Source organism: Natator depressus, chromosome 6, assembly GCF_965152275.1.
Source record: "Natator depressus isolate rNatDep1 chromosome 6, rNatDep2.hap1, whole genome shotgun sequence".
NCBI classification, from domain to species: Eukaryota; Metazoa; Chordata; order Testudines; family Cheloniidae; genus Natator; species Natator depressus.
The window spans coordinates 68,701,475-68,714,947 of NC_134239.1; the positions used below are offsets into that span (position 1 = coordinate 68,701,475).

At 43.9% G+C, this 13,473-nt stretch overlaps 1 protein-coding gene across 1 annotated transcript in view; it reads right to left on the minus strand.

The window, feature by feature from the left end:
* Positions 1–2,120: 2,120 nt before the first annotated feature.
* CAPN3 (calpain 3) overlaps positions 2,121–13,473 on the minus strand; it is a 66,188-nt gene continuing 54,835 nt past the window's right edge. The window contains exons 22-23 of the mRNA XM_074955648.1: positions 7,152–7,210; positions 2,121–4,428 (exon numbers count right to left, since the gene is read on the minus strand). Of these exons, the coding sequence (XP_074811749.1) occupies positions 4,402–4,428; positions 7,152–7,210 (86 nt within the window). The 3' untranslated portion in view covers positions 2,121–4,401. The remainder of the gene's footprint in view (positions 4,429–7,151; positions 7,211–13,473) is intronic.

The window sequence follows — 13,473 nt, forward strand, 5'->3', positions numbered from 1 at the left end:
GAATAAATGGAGTAGCTCTAAAAAGTGTTGTTATCATGTTCTAGCTATATCCCAGATTACAACTTCTTTTGTTCTCAGAAAACAGCAGTTGAGTTGGTTGGTAGATTATCAATGTTATTGCTTTTCAGTCATCTTTTCCCCTCCCAATCGCAGGGCTTTAATGGAAGAAATGGTAGCTAGTTGAGTTTAGTGTTTCTCACCCCCACCCCCCAAGACGCCTTAATTACTGAGCTGTGGTCAGCAAGGGCCATTTTGGAGGTAATGGGGGATTTTTCCGCCCATGGCAAAAGAAAATCTTTTCAATTCATCGATAGAAAAATGCATTAAATACCCCAGCTTCTGTTTGCCTTCTTGTGACAAGCGTTTAGAATGCAGACTTCAAAAATGCATGGTCAAAATATAAGATGATAAATGGAATTCTTTGTCAAAGCCTGTTGTTAAACATCACAAGTTTGGCTGCAAGGTTTTCTGTGCATATTTGCAGACCTTCACACTGCAACACTACTGGATCAAAATAAACAAAGAACAACAACGAAACATAAATGCAAATCAAGTTCTAGCAAACACTGGATTCCTGTGGATAAATATGTGGTCATGACAGGATGACTTCCCTTTTGTAACTAAACACAAATACAAGATGAAATTTAAGATGTTTTCAGGTACGTATGGTACTATTACTTGGAGATTCTCTAGATAGTCCCAAATTGTAGAATATGCAAGAAAGATTATTGAAATTGTTTGTTATTGTTTGTAAAATATTTATTAGTAAAAATAAAGAGCAAACTGTGTAGGTAAAGTGGTTTTTTTTAATATGTGCCTGCCAGCTTCTCCAACTTCATTTTGTTACAAATGTTAAACCTAATCTTTGGAAGAATGAAAGTGGGATAAACCAATGTGGCTTTTAAGTATTTCATAAGTAAAGCTGTGTGGATCATGTGCACAGAATGACTTGGCCTTTCCTCTTTCATTTTGGTGCAAAGCTGTGAACATATTAATGGAACTTTATAAGCAAAACCAAAAGAAAAAATAAAATTTCTTTATACTAAGATGTTCTGTCTGTCAGCTTAATTCTTCATTCTGAGTGGAATTTAATTCCTTCACTGGATAATTTAGAATGATTTAATCTATCCACTGTGATAACTCTTATATGGAATGAGCAGAAAGTGTAACATTCATGTGTGCTTCCAATTGGGAATTAAAGGCTGTGGACTGACCACTGGACTGGAATCCAGATACCCTTGTGTTCTGGCCTGCCTTGCTAGAGTTGCCATGTCACCTTAGGCAAGTTACTTAACCTTTCTCTAATATTGAAGTACCTTATGTGGATGGTGAGGATTCGTAAATGTTCTTACAGCAGTTTGAACATAAAGGCCAACATTTTCAAACCTGGGTGCCTAAAGTTAGGTTTGTAACTAGATAGGCACCTACATATTTTTTTCCAGTGGTGCTGAATGGTAAAATTCAGACCCTGAGAAGCAATCATTTGTCATTTAGAAGCATGAAAAACAAACTTAAATGAGACTAACTGCATTGCGTGGAAACTGCATCAAAAAGACCCAAACAAACCAGTCTTTGAATGCCATGGTAGAGGTGTATTGGCTAAATGATGTGGAGAAATCATTCATGCCCATAAAAATCAGACTGATCTCCAGAAGCCCCTAAACATACATTCCTCCAACATGCACATCTTTTTGCTCTTGCATATTGTGGCACTATTATTTTGAGACTCCTGCTATATCAAGGCAGCATGTGGCGCAATAAGGAGTGTGACTGCCTGAAACATGCCTGGCTTAATATCTAGTTATTTAGAGTCTCTAATTTCTTCTTAGGAGTAATTCTAAGGGAGTAAATTGCTTGCATGGCACATCTCAGTATTTTCATAACTTAAAATATTTTTCAGTGTCTGAGAATATCAGAAGCTTAACATCCCCCCCCCCCCCCCGAACCTTTGCCATGGTTGAATGCACACCAAATTTTTGGGCTAATTCTATTAAAATGTTCTGGTGGCTCTGTTCTGCTGTATCCAAGAGTTCATGATTTGTTCATGAATGCTGATACCACATCATATAAACAGACACTGTAATCATGACAGAGCCTAATGTCTTTGTTTTTCTCTGTATTTGCTCCATCTATGTGTTCTGGAGACTTTATATGTTGATTTTAAAGGGTTAATTTACAGATGCCTTTAAGTCAGAGGGAAATCAATATAAAAACCCAACACCTTTGTCATATAAGTAGCCTCAAGGCATCCTGTGTACAGCATAATTAAGCACTTTCCAGTCTTTCATTTTGCCTCTTCATTCCTGCAAAAAAGACAACGAATCAAACCACAAGCACAAGTATTTATTAGAGTGCATAAGTTAGAACTCTTTTAGATCTGAACTGCACCAAATTCTTTTTTTCCCAAAATAGTCACATTGAATGAAGACGCCTAGGAACCTCTTAGTTTATAAATGGACTTGGAGTCACCTTCCAAGATCAACAAACGGTAAAAGTGGGTTTTAGGGTTGCAAAGAAGTAGTTTCTCTTTTTAAATCTCCATCTTGGGCATACTGTCAATCACAGAAGCCTCCCACTTAGCTGATTCCAGTAGTGGCTATGCACATAGCTAATCCTAATGTTTTTGGCCTTTCATCTCTTTGGAGAAAGGAGTTTGAGGTTTCTGATAAGCTTGCTTTTTCTCTCTGTTTAACTTAAACCCACAAGCCAATGCAAATGGGGGGCGGTGGGGGACACACCTCAAGACAACAGAGTAAGTTGATAAGTAATTGACAAATTGCCCTTTTAAAAAGAGCTTCAAATCATGGAAGCTCCTTTTCATCTGACAACTCAGTGCTAAGACTAAGGCTGCTTTATAAACTGTAGTACAGATCCAAAGCTAACGCTATAGGCCGGTATGAGGAACAAACAGTTGGTACTGTAGAGTTCTAGATTAATACTAGTATGTCAGATAAAACTTACATTCACAGACTGACTTTTGTAAAAACAACGTTGAGACTGTAAAAGACCAGAAGTTGCTTGAATTAAAGTGTAGTTTTGTAAGCTTAAAAGCTGAAGGGTGCAGTTTCCATGTGAGACGGGAGCTAGGCAAACTTGCAATTAGTTGCTGGACTCAGTTCCACTGATAGCGTTATCTCAGGCTGTTGAGGAAGGGTTTAAAATAATACAATGGTACACAATGGGGCAATGTATAAAATAACAGGAAGTACTCCCTTGTTTGTGGAGTAGAAGGGTGTGTCTGTTCTAGAAAGTCGTAAGGCATCTTAGTCATAAATCACAAGGTATTTACAGGTGAGATTTTCAGAAGAGACTAAGGGAGTTAGTCACTCAGTTCCCATTGAAAATGGAGGGGAGTTAAACTCCATATTTTGTTGGTGCCTCATTTAATTGTCTTGTTTTCACACAAGGTACATCTACACTTCCAAAAAAAAAGGGGGGGGGGCAGGGAGAATGTGGTGGTAACCTGGATTATCTACATGGGTTAAAATAGCAGTGAAGACGCAGCAATGCACCTTTTAACACAGGTTAGCAGCTGGAGTTCAGCCCCAGGCTGCCCCACTGCCTTGAATTTGAGCTGCTAACTCAAGTTAAAAGCCACACTGCAGTGTCTTCACTGCTGTTTTAACCCCTGTAGATCGTCCAGGTTAAGAACACATTTATTTATTCACATTCTATTGCATTGTAGACATATCCATAATGTCTTCATTACTTATGTTCTTGTACAACATCAACACTGGCCCACTGAGACATATGAAAAATACTAGATGGTTCAGCACATGAAAAAACCAGGATGAGTGTGATTTATGGTTGAGTACACTCTTGTGAAGAAGCAGCCCTAGCAATATTGAAACCACAATTAGAACAGAGGAACTGAAGAGTGAGAAGATGGCAGTGGTGCCTATGAGTCACAGTTTAGCTACAGCTGTCGTCCTGCATAAGGACTAACTGTTGATTTGGAATTATAGCTATGGAGAGGTAGGGAAAATATTTTCCATATGCCAGTGTAGTATTGGAAAGGCATGTGCCTTATGTGTGGGAGTGACTGAGGGTAACCTTACCATGCCATTGATGACCAAAGGTCAGCATTTTTAAGTTAAACCTTTGTTGCAAAACTAAAATGCCAGGGAGGCATTAATATATTAGTTTTTAGGTAGTGAGTCCAGTCACTTTGCTAAAGGGTATGGCCACCTATTTTTATATTGTGCCTTCTTCGAGTTCAGCATTGGAACGTGCAAGTTGCCTTGGGTAACCATTGTTCTTTGCTCTGTGGCTCCTAGCAGGGGAGGCAGCTGTGTTGGGAAGTCCTTCATATTCTGAGGTAAACGTGGCTGGTTGCTTCCAACAGAAATCCTGAGCGTTGTGGGCAGTGTTCATGCACAAGGGAAGGGAGGCCAGGTTGATTTAAGCATACATGGTGAGCTGCAGCCACTGAAAGAAGAGTGAAAGTTAAGTAGCAACAGAAGTGATTTCAACGTGACTGGAGAACAATAGACCATTGCCATTCTCATCATTCACACAACAAAACTCAGAACTGATGATTCTTCAGTTACTGCCAGGTCTTGTTTCTATGAACTGTAACATGAAACTGCTCAGAGATACCCCCACATTTTAAAATAAGAATTTTGATGATTATGACTGTGGCACAGTCTGCAGAATATCTCTCGTGATTGGTGGTGATTATAGCCTAGTTCCTCCCCACACCAAGATTCACTCTCAGCAATTGCCCTTTCATGGGTATGGCCTGCTCCTGACTCTGCCCCACTAGCCAGCCATATAATAATGTTCAGATAGTTCATCATTACACATAGTTGAAGTAGCCCCCATCCTTTCACTTTTTATCCACATGTCTGCTGTTCCTTTGGGACTGGCTGCTTTTCCCCCATGTGGTGTTCCCAAGACCAGCTGCTTATATGGAACTGCAACAAGAATTTTGTGATGTAAATGCACAGATGGGAAGGCAAAGGAGTTAACTGGTTTTCTGGCTCCCTGACAACAGCTGAATTTCTAGCAGTGTGGACAGGGATTTGGTAACTCCCCCTGCCGTTCTCTCTCACACACACACACCGCCACCCCCCTCCCAAAAATGCCAATTTGAGGTGAGGAGAGCATTCTTTGGAGCCTGACTCCTTCCCCTAAACATGCCCTGTGATAGCAACCACTTCTAGAAGGGCTCATAAATACATGAATTCCAAATAATAGTGGGACTAGATTTAGGCCCATGCCATAGAGAATCATGCTTATATCTGGCCCATTTGGCTGGACCCTCATCACATAGCAGTTTCTGATCCCCACTAGGCCCATCTGTCTCCCCAGGAACCCAAAAGAGAGGAAGACAAATGCAGTTTAGATGGTTCTATGGTGATATCAAGACTGGGAATGAGAGATTACAGTTGCACACAGTATGCTAGTGACTTCCAAAACCAAGAGTAGAGTGCATCCCCCACCTCCTTCCCCTCACAATTTAAATCAAAAACAGGGTTATAAAATGAAGTAGTGTAAATGGGATATAGTTATAGGTAGGTAGCAGCTTTCAACCCCAAAATAATTCATAAAAGGTATAGAAGACAGCTAGAGCCACTGAAATGCAGCCATTCCTGGAGTTGGAGGATAGCCACCTGCTAACACTCACTACATCACCATGGAGAGGATGTTGGCTAAGGAGGTTCTTTCCGACTGTGGGGCCTATTTCCGGTCCTCCCTCCGTTCATGCATCCAGGCGGAGTTCCTCTGGGCAGCGTCTGCTGGCTCCCTTGACACCTTCAAGGAGCAGTGGGCGCTGTCCGGGGTTCTCTGCTCGGTGTCCCCCTTCGGGTCCCTTTGTTTGACCCTTTGACCTTCACACCTGCCCAGTTAAATTTTTGGTTGTCCCCCATAATTATTTGAGTTCCTAGACCTTGTGGATCCTCCCCTAAGGCAGGGGGAGGGTCTTTTAGCAATGGGCAGGCTTGTGCCCTCCTGCTTCCCGGTACCCAATAGGAACGCTAACTATGTTATGCAGCATTGTGGGCAGTGGCAATGGTCTGAATTTTGTCCCATGCTACTTGCTCAAACACCTCTCTTAATGCAAAGTCTCAGTGGATCCCTATTTTTTTTATTTTTTAATCTTACCCAAATGACATGCATGGAGTAAGAACGCATGGACCTCACTTTACATACCATTAAAGGATGAAGGGCTAAATTCACCCTGCCGCCACCTGAGACAGTAATTATTGGGAGTCTATGTATTTCAAGCCAGAAGCTTAAACTGAAACCATGCTTTCAGGCAGGCTCTTAAAAGTCCTTAGAGTAACAACTTTTTTTGGCCTACTCTACATAAAGGTGGTGTGAAGCTAACAGTTAACTGTCCCGGGATAAAATAAAACTTAATGCTGTTTAAATGCATACACTTAGATGAAGAAGAGCTGTCATAGGCAAAGTTTCTCTGCCACATTTTTTTCTTCTGTATCTAGTTAAATCCTTGATAGGGTCTAACCTTTCATTTTGCCTCCACTCCAGGGTATACACTGTAAAAAGATATATCAGAGCTTTGTAACCTTAGTACAATAAGCCTCACCTGAGATGTAAGGTGATAAACATTGCAGGTTTAGCCACCTTTCTCACCCTTCCTTGTTCCTTGGATATATTTCCATTTTCTCTCCAAGTCATTTAAGACAGCGGACGCATATTAAACTATGGAACACCGAGCCTGTCAGCTGAACTTTTTAAAAGTACATATGCCATAAAGGTGAGGGCTTATTTGAGAACTAGGAAGAGGCACTACCTTAGGGTAGGAGTAGGAGATTATTGTCCAAAATATTTTAAATGGTGTTTTTAGTTTTAAATTGTTTCATAAATTTCTAAAGTTCTTGGATGCACTTTAAATGACAAATTGTAAGAGATTTGGGTTGCATTCTGATTGTCTAATTTAGCTTATCGATCGAATGGTTTTATATTGCCATACGTCACTGTGTATCTGAGCATCTTCCAAATAAAATTGATAGCAGTAGCAAACTCTCTAGCAGATGTTATGGAGTCTCTTATCTTACCATTTAGACAGTAATGTCAGCTTAACTCTGACAAGACTCCCTTAAGCGTAAGGGTGACAAAGAGTAAGAACAAAATTGATCAACCTGACCGTAACCCAAGAAAAATACCTGAGTAAAATTATTTACCTCCAAGACGTTGAGTTTAATGATACCATCTCCATCTTTATCAAAGGCGTGGAATGCCCCTAAGGAAAGATAAATCAATAAAAAGTACATACAATTACTATGGACAAAGTGAAGACCATCCTGTGTATAACAAACCAAACTACAGTCCCAATCTGTTGTATAGAATTGTGCTGATAGTTATTCAGCTACTGGGCTTGTTAAGTGTCCCTGCTCTGTTGTTCCTCAGCTGTAGTCAACAAGGCACAGTTACTTATTTTCTTTTAGAGCACAAGCTTTCGTGAGCTACAGCTCACTTCATCGGGTGCATTCAGTGGAAAATACAGTTGGCAGATTTATATACATAGAGAACATGAAACAATGGGTGTTACCATACACACTGTAACCAGAGTGATCATTTAAGGTGACAGGTTTCAGAGTAGCAGACGTGTTAATCTGTATTCACAAAAAGAAAAGGAGGACTTGTGGCACCTTAGAGACTAACCAATTTATTTGAGCATAAGCTTTCGTGAGCTAACGCATCCGATGAAGTGAGCTGTAGCTCACGAAAGCTTATGCTCAAATAAATTTGTTAGTCTCTAAGGTGCCACAAGTCCTCCTTTTCTTTTCACTTAAGGTGAGCTATTACCAGCGGAGAGCGGGGCAGGAGGTGGGGGGAAACTTTTGTAGTGATAATCAAGGTGGGCCATTTCTAGCAGTTGACAAGAACGTCTGAGGAACGTCTGGGGGTGGGGGTGGAGGAAATAAACATGGGGAAATAGTTTTACTTTGTGTAATGACCCATAGACTCCCAGTCTCTATTCAAGCCTAAGTTAATTGTATCCAGTTGCAAATTAATTCCAATTCAGCAGTCTCTTGTTGGAGTCTGTTTTTGAAGTTTTTTTGTTGAAGAATTGCAACTTTTACGTCTGTAATCGAGTGACCAAAGAGATTGAAGTGTTCTCCGACTGGTTTTGGAATGTTATAATTCTTGACGTCTGATTTGTGTCCATTTATTCTTTTACGTAGAGACTGTCCAGTTTGACCAATGTACATGGCAGAGGGGTATGAATGCATCTGATGAAGTGAGCTGTAGCTCACGAAAGCTCAAATAAATTGGTTAGTCTCTAAGGTGCCACAAGTACTCCTTTTCTTTTTGCGGATACAGACTAACACGGCTGCTACTCTGAAACCTGTCATTATGTAAGGCACTGAATTTATCCGTATGGAGTGGAAATCTATCAACTTCATGAAAAAACTCATACAGATACAGACAGACATCATCTTCCTTTCCAAATGCAAACAGATGGACATCGTACCAAAAGGACTGAAGGTAAAAAATCCATTACAACCTACATACCACACAGACTATGCTGACTGCTTGTGCCACACGCTCTCAAAGAAACTGCGGAATCACCTGATCAACATCCTCTACAGCAAACAGGGAAAGATTAAGAATGAGCTCTCAAAACTGGATACGCTCATAAAAAACCAATCTTCCACACAAACTTCCTCGTGGCTGGACTTTACAAAAACTAGATAAGCCATTTACAACACACACTTTCCTTTTTCTTTTGTAGAGAAGCACACTAAACTATCTAAACTACTACATGCCACAAGGGGCCACAACAGCGGTTCCCTTAACCCACCCAGCAATATTGTTAATCTATCCAACTATACTCTTAGCCCAGCAGAAGAATCTGTCCTATTTTGGAGCCTCTCCTTCTGCCCCTCCACCCCCACGAACATGATACAGTTCTGTGGTGACCTAGAATCCTATTTTCGACGTCTCTGACTCAAGGAATATTTCCAACACACCTCTGAACAGCATACTAAGCCACAGAGACCTTCCTACCAAGACTACAAAAAGAAGGATTCTGGGTGGACTCCTCCTGAAGGTCGAAACAACAGACTGGACTTCTACATAGAGTGCTTCCGCCGACGTGCACGGGGTGAAATTGTGGAAAAGCAGCATCACTTGCCCCATAACCTCAGCCGTGCAGAACACAATGTCATCCACAGCCTCAGAAACAACTCTGACATCATAATCAAAAAGGCTGACAAAGGAGGTGCTGTCATCATCATGAATAGGTCGGAATATGAACAAGAGGCTGCTGGGCAACTCTCCAACACCACTTTCTACAAGCCATAACCCTCCGATCCCACTGAGGGTTACCAAAAGAAACTACAGCATTTGCTCAAGAAACTCCCTGAAAAAGCACAAGAACAAATCCACACAGACGCACCCCTGGAACCCCGACCTGAGGTATTCTATCTGCTACCCAAGATCCATAAACCTGGAAATCCTGGACGCCCCATCATCTCAGGCATTGACACCCTGACAGCAGGACTGTCTGGCTATGTAGGCTCCCTCCTCAGGCCGTACGCTACCAGCACTCCCAGCTATCTTCGAGACACCACTGACTTCCTGTGGAAACTACAATCCATTGGTGATCTTTCTGAAAACACCATCCTGGCCACTATGGATGTAGAAGCCCTCTACACCAACATTCCACACAAAGATGGACTACAAGCCAGCAGGAACAGTATCCCCGATAATGTCCCGGCAAACCTGGTGGCTGAACTTTTGTGACTTTGTCCTCACCCATAACTATTTCACATTTGGGGACAATGTATACCTTCAAATCAGCAGCACTGCTATGGGTACCCGCATGGCCCCACAGTATGCCAACATTTTTAAGGCTGACTTAGAACAACGCTTCCTCAGCTCTCGTCCCCTAATGTCCCTACTCTACTTGTGCTACATTGATGACATCATCATCATCTGGACCTATGGAAAAGAAGCCCTTGAGGAATTCCACCATGATTGCAACAATTTCCATCCCACCATCAACCTCAGCCTGGACCAGTCCGCACAAGAGATCCACTTCCTGGACACTACGGTGCTAATAAGCGATGGTCAAATAAACACCACCCTATACCGGAAACCTACTGACTGCTATACTTACCTACATGCCTCCAGCTTTCATCCAGACCACACCACACGATTCATTGTCTACAGCCAAGCTCTACGATACAACCGCATTTGCTCCAACCCCTCAGACAGAGACAAACACCTACAAGATCTCTATCAAGCATTCTTACAACTACAATACCCACCTGCTGAAGTGAAGAAACAGATTGACAGAGCCAGAAGAGTACCCAGAAGTTACCTATTGCAGGACAGGCCCAACAAAGAAAATAACAGAACGCCACTAGCCATCACCTTCAGCCCCCAACTAAAACCTCTCCAACGCATCATCAAGGATCTACAACCTATCCTGAAGGACGACCCATCACTCTCACAGATCTTGGGAGACAGGCCAGTCCTTTCTTACAGACAGCCCCCCAAACTGAAGCAAATACTCACCAGCAACCACACAACAGAACCACTAACCCAGGAACCTATCCTTGCAACAAAGCCCATTGCCAGCTGTCTCCACATATCTGTTCAGGGGACACCATCATAGGGCCTAATCACATCAGCCACACTATCAGAGGCTCGTTCACCTGCACATCTACCAATGTGATATATGCCATCATGTGCCAGCAATGCCCCTCTGCCATGTACATTGGCCAAACTGGACAGTCTCTACGTAAAAGAATAAATGGACACAAATCAGACGTCAAGAATTATAACATTCCAAAACCAGTTGGAGAACACTTCAATCTCTTTGGTCACTCAATTACAGACGTAAAAGTTGCAATTCTTCAACAAAAAAACTTCAAAAACAGACTCCAACAAGAGACTGCTGAATTGGAATTAATTTGCAACTGGATACAATTAACTTAGGCTTGAATAGAGACTGGGAGTGGATGGGTCATTACACAAAGTAAACTATTTCCCCATGTTTATTCCCCCCCTCCACCCCCCACTGTTCCTCAGACGTTCTTGTCAACTGCTGGAAATGGCCCACCTTGATTATCACTACAAAAGGTCCCCCCCCCCGGCTCTCCTGCTGGTAATAGCTCACCTTAAGTGATCACTCTGGCTACAGTGTGTATGGTAACACCCATTGTTTCATGTTCTCTATGTATATAAATCTCCCCACTGTATTTTCCACTGAATACATCCGATGATGTGAGCTGTAGCTCACGAAAGCTTATGCTCAAATAAATTTGTTAGACTCTAAGGTGCCCCAAGTACTCCTTTTCTTTTTGCGAATACAGACTAACACGGCTGCTCCTCTGAAACCTGTTATTTTCTTTTGGGTTTATAAACTCTGCCTGTCATGTCATATAGTCCTTGAGCCCATATGTGAAATTATTAAAACAACACACTGACCTACCTCACATATAACCCCATAATCACATCCTCAAGTGAAACACTGAGATAATATATCAGCCTCACACGGCATACAACGGATTGAAATTGTCAGAGCAGTGAGGGAAGCAAAATGCATAGTTGAGGGCCCTCCTGCCTTTAGTAGCTGGATTTATACAGGGCCAGTTAGTTATAAGTAAGGATGACCATGCTATTGTGGCACACAGGAGTGAGATAATAATAACGTACTCAAATAATATATGCAGCTGGAAAGAAAGAGAAGTGAAGATGCTGAAAAACTCTGCTCCCTATGGCTAATGATATTAAGCAGCTGCATTTCACTCCAGTTGTAGCTACCAAATAGCCTTCAATAGTAGCTTTATTTATGGGAATCTTACATTGCTGGAGCACTAATGAATAGGGTGACTGTATTTCCCTATGCTGAATATGGGACACCTGGTAAAATTACTTGTATTGAAGTAAGTTCATGACAATGAGTCAGAACTATGCAGTATAAATGTTCAAATTAACATCAAGCTGATGGAACCCCAATTAAAAAGAAATACTGCATAGCTGAATTCTTCTTCTTTACCTTTTTATCTTTAAGTCTTTAGTGTTCATGGGGAAAGAGGTGACACACACACCCCTGCTCTCCCCCCCCAACACACACATACCCATACCCTTCTCTCACACAGGGGTAGGGGGGTGGGGGTGACCGACCAACCTGACCCTCCCTGTCTGGTGCTCTCCGCCCTCCATGCCTGGCTGGGGCCCTGGGACGGACCCGCCTCTCCCAGTACCTGGTGCTGTGTCTTCCTGAGGCAACACATGGAGGGGGAGCACATGGGGTCATATGCTTCCCCCCCAATTTCTGCCAGGGTTCACACCAGAATATGGCCAGCAACAGCCTTTTGGCATTGTGTGGGATGGAAGGGACGGGAGCTGCTTCCAGCCGCAGGGGAGGAGAGGAGGAAGGGATGACCTGGCCTGTGTCTTTGCAGAGCTCATCTCTTCCTCTCCCCTTTCCCCCTGCCCCCCACCCGTGGCTGGAAGCAGTTTGTCCCTTCCTGCCCGCACAGTGTCGAAAGGCAGCTAATACCTCCAGGCTGCTGTTGGCCACCGACATAACCCAGCCGCCTCCTGTCCCCCAGCTACAGGCAGGCACAAAGGGGTTAAAGCCCTAAGGATGCATTGTGCACCAGGGCCCAGGGAACCTGACTGCACGGGCTTCAGCGAACCAGCCAGAGAGGTGGCTCAGCAGGGGAGGGTGCCTAGGGGGCGGAGCAGCCCCACGCTCCCTGGGGGCAGGACCCCGGGCAGTTGGGGGTTTGTGAAGAGGGTGCTAAGCCCCTGCCCGGGGGGGCTGCTGTGGAGCCAGCAGGTTCAGGGCGGGAACAGGCTGGAAATCGCTTCTCTCCCCTGCCTCCAGAGCTTAGCTGAGGGGCGGAGACTGGAGGATGCCCTGTGCCAGCATTGCATGGGGCATTGGCATATGCAGGGCTTGGCGCCTCCTGACCAGTGCCCTGGGCTGGAGGGTCTTGGGCTTTCCTGGGGTGCCACCCCAGCCAGAGGCACTGGGGGGAAGAAGGAGCCTGCTGGCCAGGCTGCTGGTGAGCTGAGTGCTCTAACCAGGGGTTGGTTCTCCTCACAGAATTGGGAGTGGGATGTGCCCTGCTGGGGTGGGAGGGATACAGAGGAGCAGTGGGGCTAGGGGGTGAAGGGGCAAAGCAGGGAGACGACAGCGAGAGGAGGCATACATAAAAGAACGATGGGTGGGCAGCAGAAGTGACATGTAACCAGCTGCATCCTGGTGCCTGCCAGTACTTATCAGCTGCCGCGGCATGCAGCCAGCATTGGCTGGAAACGAGGCCCTGCTAGCCATGAGCTGGCATGCAGGGGGGGCTGTGCTGATGGACCACCAGGGGAAGCAGCCGACCCCATGCACTGCAGCTTCGCCCCGCCACCAGCCTTGCACACCCACCCCCATCATCAGCCACTGAACCTCCCCCCTGGGCGGCTGGTGAGCAGGGATCTGGCCAGCAGCAGGACCCACTGGTACTGATGGGTGGAGGCAGAAAATGC